Source organism: Vanessa cardui, chromosome Z (genome assembly GCF_905220365.1).
Source record: "Vanessa cardui chromosome Z, ilVanCard2.1, whole genome shotgun sequence".
Taxonomy (NCBI): Eukaryota; Metazoa; Arthropoda; class Insecta; order Lepidoptera; family Nymphalidae; genus Vanessa; species Vanessa cardui.
Genome location: NC_061154.1, coordinates 15750153 through 15768990, shown reverse-complemented (window position 1 = coordinate 15768990; position 18838 = coordinate 15750153). Strand labels below are relative to the sequence as shown.

At 34.9% G+C, this 18838-nt stretch overlaps 1 protein-coding gene across 1 annotated transcript in view; it reads left to right on the top strand.

The window, feature by feature from the left end:
- Positions 1-18838, top strand: part of LOC124543115 (LIM/homeobox protein Awh) — a 48302-nt gene that overhangs the window by 28593 nt on the left and 871 nt on the right. Inside the window, exons 2-3 of the mRNA XM_047121173.1 lie at positions 6859-7040; positions 18496-18713. Coding sequence (XP_046977129.1) covers positions 6859-7040; positions 18496-18713 — 400 coding nt within the window. The remainder of the gene's footprint in view (positions 1-6858; positions 7041-18495; positions 18714-18838) is intronic.

The following is an 18838-nucleotide window of genomic DNA, read 5'->3' as shown; positions in this document are numbered from 1 at the left end:
AGGCTAAGTAGAGATGAGTTTTATGTCCCAGCTTTCCCTATTAAACATGATGCGTTCAATACCTTTTGTTTTAGATGTTGTATTTTAATATATTTATGTTAATTACATACTTGGTGGTAGTCCTCCTCAGTGGTTACCACCCAGTCTTCACCCCTCTTCATATATTCCACCACAAGTAGCAATACTTAGTATTGTTGTGTTCACACAGTGTACCAATATACAGGCACAACTTAGTACCCAAGGTTGATGACACAATAGTCGTGCAAAATGTCATATGCGCAGTTGTCTATGTGGTATTGATCACTGCCTATCAAATGGACAGGGATGTATCAATTATTCTTGTAAATATCTGTAGAATTATTCATAAAAATTAAATTGAAATTCGTCATAGAACTTGATGAAGGATTGTCGAAAGTGACATGCGATATGTTCTTCGCTATTTATAAAAATATAATCTTGATGTTTATTAAACCGCCAAATATGAAATTAAGTTATAACTTAACTGGTACTTCTCTTTCTTATTATATTCAGCGTATTTTAGAGAAGTTTATGAACTAAACATTAACATACTTGGTGGTAAGACTTTGTGCAAGCCCGTCTGGGTAGGTACCACCCACTCACCAGTTATTCTACCGCCAAATAACAGTACTCAGTATTGTTGTGTTCCGGTTTAAAGGGTGAGTGAGCCAGTGTAACTATAGGCACAAGGGACATAACATCTTAGTTTCCAGAGTCGGTGGCACATTGACGATGTAAGGAATGGTTAATATCTCTTACAGCGTCATTGTCTATGGGTGATGGTGACCACTTACCATCAGGTAGCCCATATGTTCGCCCGCCAACCTAAACCATAAAAAAAATACAATATGAGTCGACGTATCATTTAATCATATAAACTCGAAGCCGTCACTCCTAGTTAAGTATGATAAATATAACATTTAATCAATACACGTACCAAAACAGTGTACCACTGTTAGTCGGTTAGGAAGGTTTCAGGAGTGAGATTCGGAATGAACTCTTAAACAATGACGCTGCTGATTCGTATCAGAGGTTAATACTACACAAGGTACATATGACGTTTAAATAACATTTCAAGATCGCAGAAGTCGCAGTTAGACTACTTTTCGATATTTATATATATATATCATAATACGATCCCAAGTTGCACAAAAGACCCCAAGTTGCACATGTTCAGATGCAGAAGAGTTTGTTTTTGGATACGTCCAAGCTCCCTCAAGCAAGTCCACATAGCCACGTGCTTTATCTCCAGTCGACTCAAGATTTATACATACAGAACATAAATATGATTGCTTATGAGGATTGACGAATAATCATTCAATTTTAATAAAGTTGATCATGTAAATAATTATCCACTCATATGGTTACTTAACCTGAGTTACCATGTAAGTAATACTCACATAACTTCGATTGACCCGACGGCTTTATAATTTACAGTACCATAACCATTTTACTCCCTAAAATGGCGAATAAAAAAATATCCTTGTCCTTCTCCAGGATTTTAATTATCTCCTTAGCAAATTTCGTCTGAATCAGTTTAGTAATTTAAGCGTAAGGAGGTAACATGCAGATCTATCGAGCCTACTTACCTTCCTACCCTCCTTAAAGTATAATCATAGTAATAAAGAAGATTTTACGTGATTTCAGAAAAAGAACAATAAAGACGAAGTAGGTACAACCCTCAAACCCTCGAGTTTGATCACAACATTGATCTAAATCGGTGTATACAATTTTTATATTTTGATTTTATACGCATAAAATAAAGAATAAAAATTAATATTAGGAATATAGCATTTTGAAATAATTTTATAATTAATTACATCTTTAAGAATTCGTACCGTATAAAAATATGTTTTGTAAGTGCCTTTGGCCGAGAACGCGCGATGGTAGCCCTACGGTGACGGATGGTCGCTGTGACCCCCGTCACCGTGAAAAAACTCCAAAGCGATGCGTGAATGGTGTGAACCTCTCTCTATTATCCTGCGCGAACCCCGCTGCGCCACTTCGCAGCGCTTTGTGCCCGCCGTGCTCTCCGCGCTGACACACACATAATTCATTTCCGATCCTTTGTTGCCCACTTGGTTTTTACACTTTGATAAACGAAAAACACAAACCCAAATCGACTGCGAAAGCGCGAAAACAAACTTTCTTATTCGTAAATGTTTTTCAATCATCTGTCCCGATCCCGGGCGCCTCTTTGAATACAAAACGGTCTGGAGCACGAATTTCCGAGATTGACTACTGTTATGGAAATTCTCCGAGAAAACCGTTTCTCGTTTGTGTTGTATTGTTTGCGTAATATATTCCGTGTTACGTGCGTCCTGATAAAAAACGCCTCATAAAATAGTCGTTCAATGTTCTCGAAATTAAAACTCACAATCGTTTATGTTAATAGTAAATCAGAATTTAAAACAGAATTCCTTGAACGCATTGAATGCGACCGCGCACCCACTTCGTTTAATCTTCGAAATACATTTATCATGTTGAACCGATAAAAATGCCATTGAGATCAGGCTCACACAATGAGATACAAGCTCTTCGTACCTGATATGAGACCGAAAGTCAATTATATTCAAATATAAATCGGATTTGCAAACGTAAGCCCGTGACAATGGCGTAGGGCTAGCGGCGCCGTGCCACCTTTGCGTCGATGCGTTGTAATGGCACGCTGACAATGCTCCGCGGCCGCAGCCTGCCGTCACGCCCGACAACGCCAGACAACCCCCGCGTTATGTGCCGATTTGCGGATTATAAAGTCACCTTTGTTGTCAACTATCATAATTTAGTGTCCGACGATCGCGAAACGATTGACCGATACTTCCAATTTAAACTAAGTCACATCACTATAATTTATCGTGGCAGCTGATGAAATCAAAAACGATCGAACTAGTTTCCTTGATACTGTCAGCTTATGAATAGATTTAGAAACATAAATTTTAAATCTAGAATTAATTTGCATACTCTATATATTTTTTTCGGTTCGGTCTCATTTAGTTGTCACATTGTTATAAATAAAGATAGATTGCTGAATAATGCTGATTTAAATAATTCATAAATATAAAATACGAGTTGTAGAGATTTGCCGTTATCTATAAATTAGGAAATATTTAATCAAAAATCATTTAACGTGACTTCAACAACTCGATCTTGAACATGTTATTTTAGATATAGATTAATGAAATGAACGATTTTTTGCAATCACTTTTGTTTTCAGTTTTGGGATTAATTTTCTTTACGCGTATGGAGTTGTAATAGTGCATAATTGAGCTCGGGATCGAGTGTTCACGTCACGCCCGCCAAATCATCCAACAAAGGGTCTTTCGTGACGCTACTCGTCCCGAGCACGACCGTTACCTTGCCCATTGTAAACCGTCATTAAATATCAATGACGGCACAGAAGTGACGCTGTGACTGAGCAATCATTTCATACACCATTGCAAACGGCAAACGATCCGTGTGAGTTAAGCTTAAAAAAAATGGCGGCTCCGAATAAATATTTTTTTCAGTAATGTGTAATTATAGCAAACAATGTTTTCAATATTAAATATAAACTAAACATATATATTTTTCAAATAATATACGTTATATTATAAGCCTTTTTCTAGTTTCTACAGGAGTCTAAACACACAATAAAAGTATTTAAACAAAGATTGTAGATTCACAATCCTTCGACTAACACCTTTTTAGAGGCATAAAATCGTTTGCGTCGCACACTTGTGGAAAAAAGATAACATTTGCATAATTTAAAACGAGAGAACAGAACAAATAAACCCTTCTAAATGACGCGTTAAATACATTCAAACAACATCATTATATGCGAGTAGCTGGCTCGCTTCGGGTGCGCCAGAAAAACTGTCATAAAAAGCATATCAGTCAGCTGTAGAGGACAATGCGGCCACCGGGGCGCCATTCCCACTGAATGGGCCCTCAAGAAATTTGTTACGAAGATTTTGATGGGTGACAAGTCGCTTTGTCCCATTCGCGTCACGATACATATGTGCGGTGTATATTGTGGTTCCACTGGCGTTTATTGCGATGAATTTGCTCTGGGGTGCCGGGGAGAGCGAGCGGTAGTAGTGTTTATTGTTTGTCATTATTCGATAGGCCGGGTGCTCCGGTGTGGCTGTTATGCGTGTAAGTCAGAACTGAGTGGAAATTTATTGAGTCGAGGGCTGTTGACTCTTATGAAGTGATACCCCTGTCTCCTATTTAAAGTTATGTGCGTATTTTGGCAGTCGCCCGGTAACAATAAACAAGTATTATGTAACAATTTTAAACTGATTTTACCGTTTTACAGATTTTTTTTATGAATGTCTTGTCTTACTATAACATGTGTCGTTATTAAACGATTAGAGTTCCAACTGTGACGATTTTCTTTCCTATTTATAAATGGGAGTGAACGACCTCACAAGTGGCGCTGCAGGAGTTCTGAAATACTCATGATAAGGCTGTAAACATTATTATCTCGGGTTATGTCAACGGTTATAGGATTTAATTGAATAATACGGTTTATTTATCTCTTTGGCTTTGTTTACCGCGGAAGTAAACTCGGGTTTTATTTTTATTTACGATATTATTAGTGCTCAATTTGAAATAAGATATCATATTAAAAGACTCATTTTTTATGTTTATTATGTATTGCGGCTCGCTTGAACTTTGCCCTTAGGCAATTTTTCAATTCTTTATTAAGGTATTAATTCAATTTTCATTAAAATAAAAGCATAAATTAATCATTTCCAAACATTTATTTCAGTTCGCGAACGACGAATGCTTTGAATGGCGTTATATTTGAACATAATATTCATAGTTATTTAACCGAAATATAATGATGAATGATGAATATGTCAACTTGGTTGATTACGGCGGAGTCCATTCTCAAGGGGCTCGCCATCTGCGCAAAACATATTGCAATGCCAATACATATATTCCAAGATTGGTGCACTCTTTTCCCACACTGTCATAATGGCACGTCCGATGGGACGGTTAATTTGATACGATTGGAAACAATATACAAGAACGCAAGACCAGAATAGTTTTAAAACCCAGCGCTTGAAAGCAGCTTTAAAAGCTAGACCAAGCCTTAATCCAAATGTCACGTACCTACTGACAGAATCTGAACATTTTTATTATTTTTCAATTGTGTGTATAATTAAATCGTTTATAGCCAATGGTTATTAAGGTATTTGGAAACTTCTCGAAACTACTCATTAGGAGCTAATGTGAACAGATAACATACACTAATTTCGGATGCTACATCATTCCAATTACATGAGTAATTGTTAATGTTGCCATATTTGCTCATTTATAAACTACCTAGGCTTTGTAAGGGTGCAATACTGATACTAAACATATAACAGAATTTATTTATTTACAACATCGCATTTGAAACTTCTAAAATGATCAGTGTTTATTTACTATATTCTCCATCTATTATATACAAAAGCCTTCCTCTCGAATCACTCAATCTAATAAAAAAAAACATCAAAAAACCGCATCAAAATCCATTGCGTAGTTTTAAAAATTTTGTTGTTGAAAGCAAATTAGTTTTAATACTATGTAGTGATAAATTAAAACAGATACACGTCTAAAACATGCTGTTAATTATTATGTACTCATTACTAAGAGTCATTTGGTTGTCATTCGTGGCAACTGAAACGGAGATTTAATAAGAAATAACGTATAATCAAGCATGGTCTAAAATATTTACACATAATAAAAAGGGCGGTCTGTTTGTAATAAAATAACAGCTTTTAAGTAAAACCATATGTATGACGCAGTACATATACCAAAATAATATTTTTAAAATTTTTATCTGTCTGTCTGTCTGTTTGGTCCGGCTAATCTTTGGAACGGCTACATCGATCGATCGGCTTGACCGATTTTGAAGAGACTCTCACTAGCAGATAGCTAATGTAATAAAGAGTAACTTTGGCTACAACAACAACCTTTTTATTAAAATGAAACGCTCGAGAAGTCGCGGGCACAGCTCGTGCCAAATATAATTTATGAAAACAAAAACAATCCGACGTCATTCAAGCAATAAATCACATTGTCCCGCGAATGTTTTATTCGAGTCACGTCGCAAATATTTGACTAAATCAATTTGACCAACGTTTGATTATCCCCAAGCGGAGTAGGGTATACTATTTATGCAACGCCTCTATTAGATTACGATCGCAACACCCCCTGTAATCGAATAAACGCCGCGCGCCTTCGTACACATGTCGTATTTACAATTATTGTATTACAAATGTTTTGCGTTGTTACATCACTAACAATTCCCCTGACTCCAATCGTTGCATTTATGAAATTACATATTTTACATTTGACGTACACTAAAATTAAGTTCTCGTCTGTGTTTGCTGTTAAATGTTGACTGTCGTTTAGTTATAGATTTCGCTGACGAATAATTTACTGAAATTTATGACAGGTGACACGGTGCCCTATCTATAGTTCATTCTTGAGAAATGAATAAAGCCTCACCTAACTTAATAAAACAATAAAACTAAAAAAAAAACAAAGAATAATAACTAATTCAAATAATGAACAACTTATATACTTATTTGATATATAACCTAACCTTATAGGTTATAAACTTCTAAAACACTGTAACTTGTAAAACATATAACGAAGTTTTATTCACGAATACCGATAGTAGAATAATTCTTGGTTAAATGTTCAACAACAGACTGCAAATTCACAGCTGGGCAGCTGTGGGAAATTCTTTCCCTTTGAGGAGAACGTTTAGAACATATTCCACCACGCTGTTCCAATGGATTGGTGTAATACAAATGTTGCAGAATTTCAATGGTTAGATGTTAATTATCATCTAATTTTCAGACGGAGCACCGCACTTGCTGCGCGTGCGGCGAGCCTATAGCGGACCGCTTCCTGCTAGAAGTGGGCGGCGGTGCGTGGCACACGGGCTGCCTGCGCTGCTGCGTGTGCGCAGTGCAGCTCGACAGACATCCCTCCTGCTTCCTGCGGGACAGGCAGGTCTACTGCAAACAGGACTATGCCAAGTGAGTATGATTACCCACATAAGCACGTTGCTGAGCATATTATATTCCACATAATGTATCTATATGAAGTATCATTTAAGTAAGTATTGAAAATAAACTATCGGAATTCTTCCTGAGTCTTTAACAAACAAAATGGCTGAGTATGTTGTACGCATTACAAAGATTCGATAATACATTCAGCGATATGGATATATTTTTAAAGATTTAATTGGAAACGGCAATCTACTAATTACGCATATAAAAATAATTGGAGTGCTTGAACGTTACATCGTAAACGATTGTTTAACCGTATTTATTTTACAATTAGACGATTGGCTATTTTCGATTTAGCAACAACTTGTTTATACACATATGTAGTTACCCAAACGAATTAATACTATATCGTAATAAACCTGTCTCAAATAAACATCAAATAGATTTACCCAAGAGGCTATTAACAAAAATTGCACTCGAGGTAATGGCGAATAAAAATCGAATCGTCTTAATAACTCAATCGTGTTCGCGCGAAGGCCGGCGCGACACGCGAAACCGATATGCGTGAACTCTCGTGGCCAGAAATAGTTTCACCACGCCGACTCCTCACAATGCTCTGCCTGCGTCCAATTAACCTTCGCCGTATTAGAAGTATTCAGTCAGCAAATTCCCGAGTCATCCACGCTTACGGTGTCATGTCGAGATGGTCATTGTTGCGACGTGGTTTGTTTTGTGTCGGCCGGGTTGTTCGTGGTATGTGGTGGACCGCGGGGTGGGATGACCCCTGACCCTCGCTGTGTGGCCATGATGATGCACTATGAGCCATCAGCGATCGTGTATTATCGGTATTTATTGGTACAATCGGTATGCGAATACGAATATACCCATCCGATAAGGCAAGTTACAATATGGTAGTAGAATCTACGATGTTATCTCGTAATGATGAACAATTTGATTGAATTAAGAGTCATAACATTTAAACAAAATTGATTGGTTTGTATTGATTTAATTTGATTTAACGATTTCTTAATTTCCCACATTTGTGACAAAGATCCCTTAGAAACGCTTGACTCGAATAAAAGTAACAATATGGATGAGAGGGAGATATTATATAAAGCAACAGGTGCGTGAGAATTCACTATCATGTTAAAAAAAACAAGGCCGATGTCCTGAGAGTGGTTTTATTGAAAATCTCCGCTCGAGTGTGGCACAACAAAGCGACGACGGGGAATGTTGCCAGCGTAAAAAAATACCCTGAGTGCGTCGTGACTTGCAACACTGACGTTTTCATTTGTCATTTATTTTGATTGTGATAAGTCGATGCGACGTCGAACGATATATTTTAATCGGAACGGGGTCGAATATGCGAGGTTCCAGCATCGGTGCTTGGTAGGTGACTCGACCACCCCGCACGCTATGTTTTACGAAGAATGTCTTCGACTTATATTAAATGCCCTCATTGATTTCATTTGAAGAAATGAATCGTTTTTGAAATACTAACCAATTAAATCGCTGGTCACTATTTAAATAATAAATACCTTTGCTTTGATACTAAGCTCCGAAACAATATTATTTTATAACGATAATGAAAATAAAAATATTGTCCGGTCATCTCCATAGGTATTTCCCAAGAGTAGAATGGTTTATTAGATCAAACATTGTATTTAACAATTATATTTTCTGACTATTCATTCTTTGTGCATATCAAATGTCGTATTTAAAAATCTATTGAATTTCTCTCATAAGCGATGGCATGACTCGTTGTAGGTATCACAATCACAATGATAGGTCACCGCGTGTCAAACTGTACTTCTTCACAACCCGGTACTCCGAGTATCACCGTGCAACCTTGACATTAAGTACGATGATGCCACGCTTGAGTAACTATTTATATTTTATTTACCACACTGTAATTATGCTCTTTGTTGATTCGAAGGCTCACTCGACCAATTCAAACGTTTCACGTCATTTTAATCAAACGTCTCAACTAGCTTGAGATATTACATACCTTTTTCGCCGTCAAAATCACATTCTCGCCGTCGACGTACAAAGCGCTCTCTGTCAAAACAACAAAGAATTATTTATGACAAAGTTTATTAGCAGTATACACCTATTTTAACCGAATTAGTAAAACGGCAGAAGCCGGCAGCTCGCGTATAATGAATGTTTATTCATTAGTAACTAGAGAGTGTAAGGTTCTGTTAATTTTGACAAATGAGTTACCCAATAATAATCCTGGGAACGTAAATATTTGAGCAAATAAGCCATAAATAAGAGGTCCACTTTATTGATGGTAATACGTACCCGTTGAAAGTTGGGTTGATTGGGCTAATATTTTATATTTTACTCGAGTATAATTTGGATCGTTATATCTCCTATAGCAACGGAAATTGTTTCTAATCATTGCCATAGAATTTCTATACCTTAACTAATAGGATATTTTAAATAGTCTTTTATTGCTAGATTTCCCTAAAATTCGTTAAAACAAATTAAACTTAAACAGATAATCAACAAAATGATAATTAACATAGTATTATTGACTTGATTAGATTTGATTATTTATATTTGTGTAACATTTTGTCCTCTGCTTGTAAACCGATATTCTTTTATTTGTGTGTTTAATCTCAATCGTTATTAAAAAAATATAATATAACGAAAATAACCGTTGGTGTAAAAGTGAAAAAAAGTGTTCCAAATATATATAATCATCATTATGTCGAATTTGAAACTTAAGCATTACAGAACGCTGACTTTGTTAACGAACTTCTAACGATCTGGTAGATACAACTCAGATAAGGGAACCTTGTATGTCCAAGATGGAAACGCGCCTCATGTCGTAGCATTCGTTTACTTGCTCCCACATAGAACATGTCCGTGTTTACACACGGCCAATCTGCCGCAGCTCGAACGACGAGAAATGAATATACGCAGTCGAACGACCTATGCTTTTAAAATGTTTATCTTTTTCCACATATCGCATAGAAGTCATCTGAGAAGTCATAGTCACTCGAAATTGAATCTCATTTTTAAAATCGTTAAAAACACATCGACACGGCGATCGTTAGTCGCTCAGAGCCGATGTATAAATAACGCCACGTCCAGGGCGCGCATAACGAGTGGTGTTGGCAGTAAATCCGACGTCGCCGGCGGCTACCGCTGTAATTGCTTTCTGATATATCATATGTTTATTGTTTATTTAGCGCGCCTTTTTGTCAGGTAGCGCCCGCGCCTTTGTCTCGACATCCTGTCCGCCCAAAATGTGTACAAGTGTGTAATTGTCTTTATAATGACACCGCTTCTCTAGTAAACACGGCTTTGTGTTTTACTAAAACATTCGAATACACCTTTATAATTTCCAACAATACAAAAACAAAATACGGCTAGAACAATTTTTATTTACATTCGTTTCTTAATTACAGTACATTCGCACGTTAGGGTCGATATTGAGAAAAACAGAGTATTCCAATAAGGATAAGGTTCTATTATAAAAGAGGCTATGAAGGCAAGAGACTCACGCGATGTTGCGCCCACACCGCACTCGGACCAAATGCAAGCACCATGTCTTATGTAAATGGGCCATGTCGCCCCTGAGTTTAATTAATCTCTAGTCGCATAAATAAACCCGCGTAATCGATTCCCCCTGAATATTAAACAATGCGCGGCGCCGGCGCAGTCATATTGGAAGTACGCGAATGTCCCTCGGAAGATTGGATCTTGTTCGAATTGTATTCTTATATGTTTATTTGAATTGTGTTATATAAATATTTATTGTCGATTTAATAAATATTTTTTTATACATATTTAAATTAGCAACAAGAATTTTCGCATTGAACTGTGTACGTATCTTACATACCTAAGAACGTTTTTGAAGATTTTTGAAAAAGATAGAAGGCTTTTTCTTATCATATTAGATCGATATTAAATTTATTGCTGTTTTATGAAGTTAATAAAACTTAAATAATGAGTGAAACCAAGTGCTATATAAATTGGATTGTTTGTTATTATTTACATAAAATACTATTATATAGAACATGGTCAAATATTTATTTACAGATTAAAAAAATGAAAATTATCATAAATCGTTCATAAAGAATTAATGCTAAAGTCTTGAATAAAGCTGCTCATAAAAAGCAATAGTCGTAGTTACAATATAGATTAAAACAAGTAAAATGAAAGCTATTGTTATTTATTTACAGTCGTTAATTAAAATTCTTGGACTATTACGCCCGAACTCGGCCGAACCGTTGACAAAATCCGGGGCAACGGAGCCCCGGGCACGTTGTAAATCCTCACTCGTTGATTGCCTAACCCTCCCCCCTCGTCATGCCATCCCCACCCTACGTTTAAATAGCCAGTGCGACCTTTACTGGACGACATGATTTAAGTTATTTGTTTTAGAAACACCAACAAAAGATTCATTGGAATATTATGCATGTTGTTTTAACAGTTCCGAAGGCACTTTATGATGATCGTCCAGTGGTTTAATGCATACGGCGCGATAATATACCGACACCCTCTCCGACCTTAACTCATACCGTAGATGGAAACGAGCCACGTTCGACTGTTAAATTGGTCAGCGATATTTATTATGTATCTATTGGTTTTGCTTTAAGGCGATATATATCAAGGAATCGAGTGGACAGTTGGGCTTACCGAAGTCACTGTTATATGCCCCGGGCTGCGAACAGACGCACAAAGCACGCTAACAACTCGCTATGTGACTGATAGCTTTATATACGTAGCTTAATTGCTTTTCTGTTATTGAGTTATTACAGGCGAGCTTGCGTTTTTATTAATTGTTTTCTTAGCACATTACGTTATCTTTATTTATTTAAATGTCAGTTGATAAATTACTCAAAGAAAGAGTACAAGGCTCCTGTCGTGATCTTCAGACATATGTTTAATTATATTTTTCAGACGCTACCAAAAGGGCTATGTAATTTAAAAACGCATTTCTCCAAAATTGTAGGTTTCTCTTACTTGTTTGTTATTTGATCTGATTAAGAATGAAGACCTCTTGTTTAATTAGTTTAAAGTAAGTTCAAACATGCACAGATACTAAAAAAAATAAAAATATGAATGTGTATTTTGAATTTGGAACGCGAATAAAATTGAATGAGGACAAATAAACAGCTCTGTTAAAAGAATAATATGTGCCGGGAAAATAAAATATTTTTAAAATTATAGAGTAAATACATATAATATAAACCTTATAAACCATCTTTTATATATGTAGTGTGATGACATAGCGAATAGCAAATCTGAATGTTTGAATGATTGCACGATTCTTTTTAGGAATCCGCAGTCAAATAAGGAAGGCTTGAATAATAACCGGTACAGATCTGTTCATACAAAAATTTTTGGAGCGCCTTCATGTTAAAAATTTTTCGGCGTCCTTATTAAAAACTATAATCTGATTTAGTAATTATGTCGTTTAAACCATTTATTTTTAAAAATGGCCCTCTACTAACTGGGCTATGTTACATTGTTAACAATACCAGTTCAGAAATTTAGATAAATGTAAGAATAATTAAATTAAATAAAGGTATTTTTTAGGTTGGTTTGATGTAAAAAACTATTTTCTCAATTCTTACGATAGTTATCTCACACCCACTATGACATCTTGTCAGCACGAGCGTTACTCACTAATGCACGTCGGTAACTTAACGTGGGGGGGGAAACCTTCATACTTTTTAATCTCCTATCCTTTCTTGATAGTCAAAACTATAGAGTATATGGTTAATGATTAATACAAAATACGGTAAAAAATAAATAGACGAAATGATTTCGTTTTTTACTATTTATTAATCAAGAGTTTGCTACTATACGTACGTATACTACTATAACACATACCTACTCACACATACCTACCAACCCTTTTATGATATGAGTCATACATTCAAACACTCGGCAATACAAATATTTTTTCTTTTGAAATAATCACCGATATGAGTATATCTATGTATGTATTCTTATGGGTCGGGCATGTATCAGCAAATTACAAAAACTACTTAGATTAAGGACTCTACAAGTTTCTTCATTGTTTTTTGCTGAAAAAGCAAATCGCAAAGCCTAGAAGCCGCTATCTATTAACTTATCTAGTTAGGTTAGGTTAGGATGTAGCGATCGTTGTTTAAATCCTAAAAGCTGATTCCTTAAAATATTCATTCATTCAAACATATTATTAATAAAAACTTTTAGATCTAACCTAATCGCATTTTCATAAACAATTTAAGGAACAAATTGAAAAAAAATACATTATAATATAATTAGGATTTAATATTGTCATGTTTTCGTATAAAAAAGTAACTTAACTGATACGTTTCTGAGATCTTTTTATCATATACATTAATGACAAGTTTAATGTCTGATACTCTAAATTTAATTAAATATGAACACTAAACTTGATTACGGACTACAAACGCGTGCGTCTTAGTATTAAAGTCATAATTGCTTTTTATCTTCCTCTTAGTGGTTGAAATGAAGGAAACGTGCAACAACAACAAAATTAATTTATTGCGAAATAGATAAGTGCAAAATTTACACAGTCTTTAGGCCAGTACTTACTTCGCAATGCAGACGAATCGAATTCCAGAGCACTCGCTCCCGAAGAGCGCTCCGTATCTATATTTTAAAAAGCGCCTGGACCACCCTAGGCATGCATGCATAGTCAACGTCCACTGTTTATCGGCTCGCTACGAGACATCTTCATTACCGGCGAGTGTTAAAACTTGTTAATCTGTCACTTCGTTAATTACTATGCGAGGGCCGCCTTTAATTGATTCAGCCGGCGACAAAATGTTAATAAGACGTGATAACGGTAGCGAGGAAATGCTCTCTGTCCGCCAACAGCGTTTTGAAATGCAAATCGCCTTTGAAACATTGCAGCGGATAAGTGATACGTATGGGAGCAATTAATATGTTACACGCGATTTTGCACTCTATAGAAACATTTGTGTCCCGTAATAAGATTGCACCGTCCGCTCGTTTGCGATTCTGTTTCGGTAATGAACGGTGTTATTGTGGTGTCTTCTATTGTACGTTTACCGGATTTATGACGTCGACGATATTTCGCTATCACGTCCGTTTGAAATTTCGAGTCCCAGCCTCAAATATGATAACGACTTTAGTGTAGCGTTCTGCGTGAGACAGATCTGATAATAAATATTATAATGTGTGCACGATAATTTTATACAATAAATTTTAATCAAACAAAATCATTCGATCTTATCAAAACGTGTGATGTGACTTTTAAATAAACATCTCTCAGATACTCCGCCATAAATCCTTCAATTGGAAAGCTGTAATAAAACTATAAAAAGATTGTTAAGGCCAGTCCGCGTCTTACATTCATTTAGAGATTGTGCAAAACGTAATTTATCAACATTAAGTGTTTTTATATTAAAATTTTATTTATGTTTTTTTGTTATGTTACAATTTTTCTTTAATACGCTTTTATAATTTGTTTTTAACGCACAAACGGTACTTATATAAAGTAGCATAAAACGAACCGAATATTTCTGTTTGTTTTATATAATTAAAGTAATATCGATCGTAAGGTTAGTAAAAAACGCTTTATTTGTTATTAAATTGTGCAACAGCTTGGTTAAGAACGTAGATTCTAACGATAGGAACCGACAGCTAACTGAGAAGTTGCTTTTTTCATCGATCATAATTATATAAATTAATCATAAATCTTCTTATCTATCTATCTTTATCTGCAATACCATTGAATTAATACAATATCCAGCATAAAAACACAACCAATCGTAACTCAACGATTTTTATGAATAAATCTTATGTAGGTAAGTGTAGGTAACGGAAATCCTCATAAACGGTTTGACTGATTTTGATATTTTATTTAGTCTTAGGTATATGTTGGACCCAGTCTCGCTTTTATCAGGAAGTACCTTAATATATTTTTTAATTTAGCCATTAGAAGCAGGGCAGCTCTCAAAATCATCTCAAAATCTTTGTATTGTATATAATTTTTAAAACATTTACACAACATTCAAAGATTAGAAGAAAGAGACAAATTATTTAGTCAATTATTACAAGTATTAACTTTTAACGCTTACATAGCTTTTATTAATCAATAAAATATTGTTGCTGAGATGGCCCAGTGGTTAGAACGCGTGCATCTTAACCGATGATTGCGGGTTTAAACCCAGGCAAGCACCACTATATATATTTGCTTAATTTGTGTTTTTAATTCATCTCGTGCTCGGCGGTGAAGGAAAACATCGTGAGGAAACCTGCACGTGTCTAATTTCATCTAAATTCTGCCTCATGTGCATTCCACCAACCTACATTGGATATGTTTCAAACCCTGTCCTTAATGGAATAGGAGGCCTTATCTCAGAATGTACAGACTGTTACTTTAGTTTTACTTCACTAACCCAGAGTGCAAATAACTCGGATCAGGTCAATTGGGAGGCCCTTAACCAACGATGGGTTGGTACATTTTGGTCCATCGGAACTGGACCACTAAGATCTTTTTTTAAGAGGGAGGAAGATCTCCAAACATTTGATTTCAAATGATAATAATAATACAATAGCAACATAATTACTTGGGTTATCTGAAAGAGATGGCTAATAAGCCATAAGTCCGCCCGTTGTACAACACTTTTAATGTACTTCTTTATATTCTTTTTTAAGTTTTTGTATTTTATTAATTTTGTGTTACTTTCTTTTTTCTGTTTTTGTTTGGGGTGTGCAATAAAGTATAATTTATTAATTCATAATTACGATAATAGATGAAAAAGTACAAATACGTTATCAATTCTTAAGCTTCCTTCTCGATTCTTCGACGAAACATTAAACAGTAGCTCAACCACAACGAGTTTATAAAATAAAAAATCACCTTTAAGATATCGTACACTAAAAATGCATATTAAAAAGAAAAAAATATAGAACAAACTTTTTAATTCAAACCGCTTTTATTTATTAGAATCGGTAAAATTATCTTCGTTCCGAATACTAAGCATTGATCGAAGGCACGCAGATAACACTGATTCATAACCAACGATCCCGCAGAGCGACTTCTGGATACGAGAACGGACCAAGTGGAAAAAAAAGTGACAAAAAGTAAAAAAAACAAAAGTGTTTTAATGTTCCGAATCGAGTGATATGATAGCGTGTTAATGGTGTTTCACGTATACTTAATTAATTAAATATTAAGGCTCTGCGAAATGGTAATCAGCTGCCGTCGATAAGCGGCCGAGGGACAATCACAGGGGCCGCAAGATATACGACACACCGAGCGGCGTTTGAGAGCCACGACTTTATCGTCGTTTCGCTTTTGAGTCGATTTCATAATTAAAAAACTTAATAAACATACGGATTATGCTTTGATCATAACGTTTATCAGCTACTTCGTAACATGAGAACCCATTCATTGTCTCAATCGGATACGAGAACGGAACAACGAGAACTGAACGATAAACGGAAATTGCTAAGTTATGACAAAACTTTTGTAAATAAATGACAATAATTTTGACAATTATATTTCGCATTTATTGTCTTCTAGAAGACTAATTAGATTTGAATGTTTTTTGTATAGCATTATAAGAAAACGACATTGAAAAATGTTCGTAAGAAAGGAGTTAATTGTACCGGCGTTAGGAATTAATGTAAGACGAAATTATTACGTTATATGTATATCGAAATTGATTATAATTCAATTAAGTCACGCATTGAGACCCCTGATAACAAAGATACACGCATTCAATTCAAATTTTGAAACATTTAAATAATCCTCTGATAATTTTTACGATTAGTACGCCACTATTTTAGTTTTATCACGGAACGATTTACTACTACGATACTTTGAAATACGCATCTCATTTCGATATATCTATTAGGGGAGGTTATAAATTGGTTTCAACTGCATATTTATAGAGTCCGACAATTAAAAATTTAACTAAAGTATAAAGTACTGAGATACTTTTAAATGTAATTAAATATTTAATTAAAACAAAGTACTTCAAACAACAGAATATTATTTAGAAAATTTATTTCATTGATGCATAATAACTCATCTAATATGCAATACTGATAAAGTATGATACTGCAACGTCATGACCATCTCTTTTTTAAAGCTATAACGCCTTAAAAGTAATTAATCCTGTAGGTTATTCATTACTTGTATTTTGTTTAAAGGCCCTTCAGATAGGTATATATTCTACTGAGTATTTTACCAACATCCTACGAAATTGGATTGCAATGAAATCTGAACACTAAAATTATACGAAAAAAATATCATATTGGAATAAATCAGTGAGGATTAGTTCCTGAGTTTTATTTCATACCACCGAAGATGGTTAGAGATCGAAACTCTGACACTTGTGATGTCAGCAATGCTGACATCATGTTTTTTAAAAAACGGGCTCGGACATGTTGCTCCGTTATAGATAATATTATTATGAATACACTTTATTTTTAAATATCACTAACAATACTAACCTATAGCTTGTAGTAGTAATGGGTATACAAGAAGAACTTAGAATCATGATATACTTTTACGTAGTCTTTTACGAGCAGTTAACCCTTATTTTACGGGATTAAATTATTTAAGATTAAATCATTTAATTTGTAAAGTATTCCGACTCGACGGTAGTCGCCTTGATGTTTTTTCTTTATTTTCGATAACTTTGTCTTTTTATAGTTTTATTTATTTTACCATACGTAAATATTTGTTGATTGATTATTTTGATTCCACCAAAATGATGTAAGTACAATAGAGAATCTCATATTTTTATAAATCAAATCAAACTAAATTGTAATATTAATGATGATAGTTTTGTTTATCTTATTTAATTCAGCAAGCGGATGAAAGTGTCATTTAAAATACATAAAAGCATTACAATCAAATTATGACTTGAAATAAATTGTGCCGCATATTTAATAATTTTTTTTTTTCGATTCGGTGTTATTTTAAATCTTAGTAATTGTATGTATGTACGAATTGTTTACAACCAACGTTTCAGTTGTACCGTTTTTAAATGTATGTACCTCTTCTAGTTTAATGATCATATGCCAAAAAAGTTTCTTAACACTCTTGACACTCTTTTAAAACTTCATTAGGTACTAAACGTCAAAATACCCTTAGACTACAGCCCTAAAAAAAGCCCTAGAACTTACTGGAGAAATTATCTAAATATGTAGAAAATCTGAAGAACAGACGACAAAGACTTGAAGTTCGTTTTATACTAATTAAAGATAATTGGTGTTCATATTTTATTTCCTTTTCATGTGGAATATTGCAAAATTTATAACTGCTTAGCGAAAGTTCTTAATGTATCGTTGCGAATAAATAATAGCCACTGCGAATGTAAAAATGTCTTATTATCTCTACTATGTTGCGTAAATATGAACAATTTGTACTCGGCATACATCTTGTAAGCTGCGGATATTCTGTTTTACTCTTTTACTCACATATCTTTTTAATGTGTCCATCAAGAAAAAAATTACGATTGTGCAGGAGTTTTGGCGCCAAGTGCTCCAAATGTTGCCGTGGAATATCCTCATCTGACTGGGTGCGCAAGGCCCGGGAGCAAGTGTACCACCTGGCTTGCTTCGCCTGCGACGCTTGTGGTCGGCAGCTCTCTACTGGAGAGCAGTTTGCCCTTCACGAAGACCGAGTGCTGTGCAAACCACATTATCTAGAGACGCTAGACGGAGGATCTATTTCGTCTGATGGTAATCATAATTTAAGATTTCTAATGTTCCTAATATTTGACAAAGTTTATAAGTATACTATTTTCCCTGCAATTGTCGTCATCGTATGAGAATATGTAGATGTAATTAATCTGATAAAGTTCTGA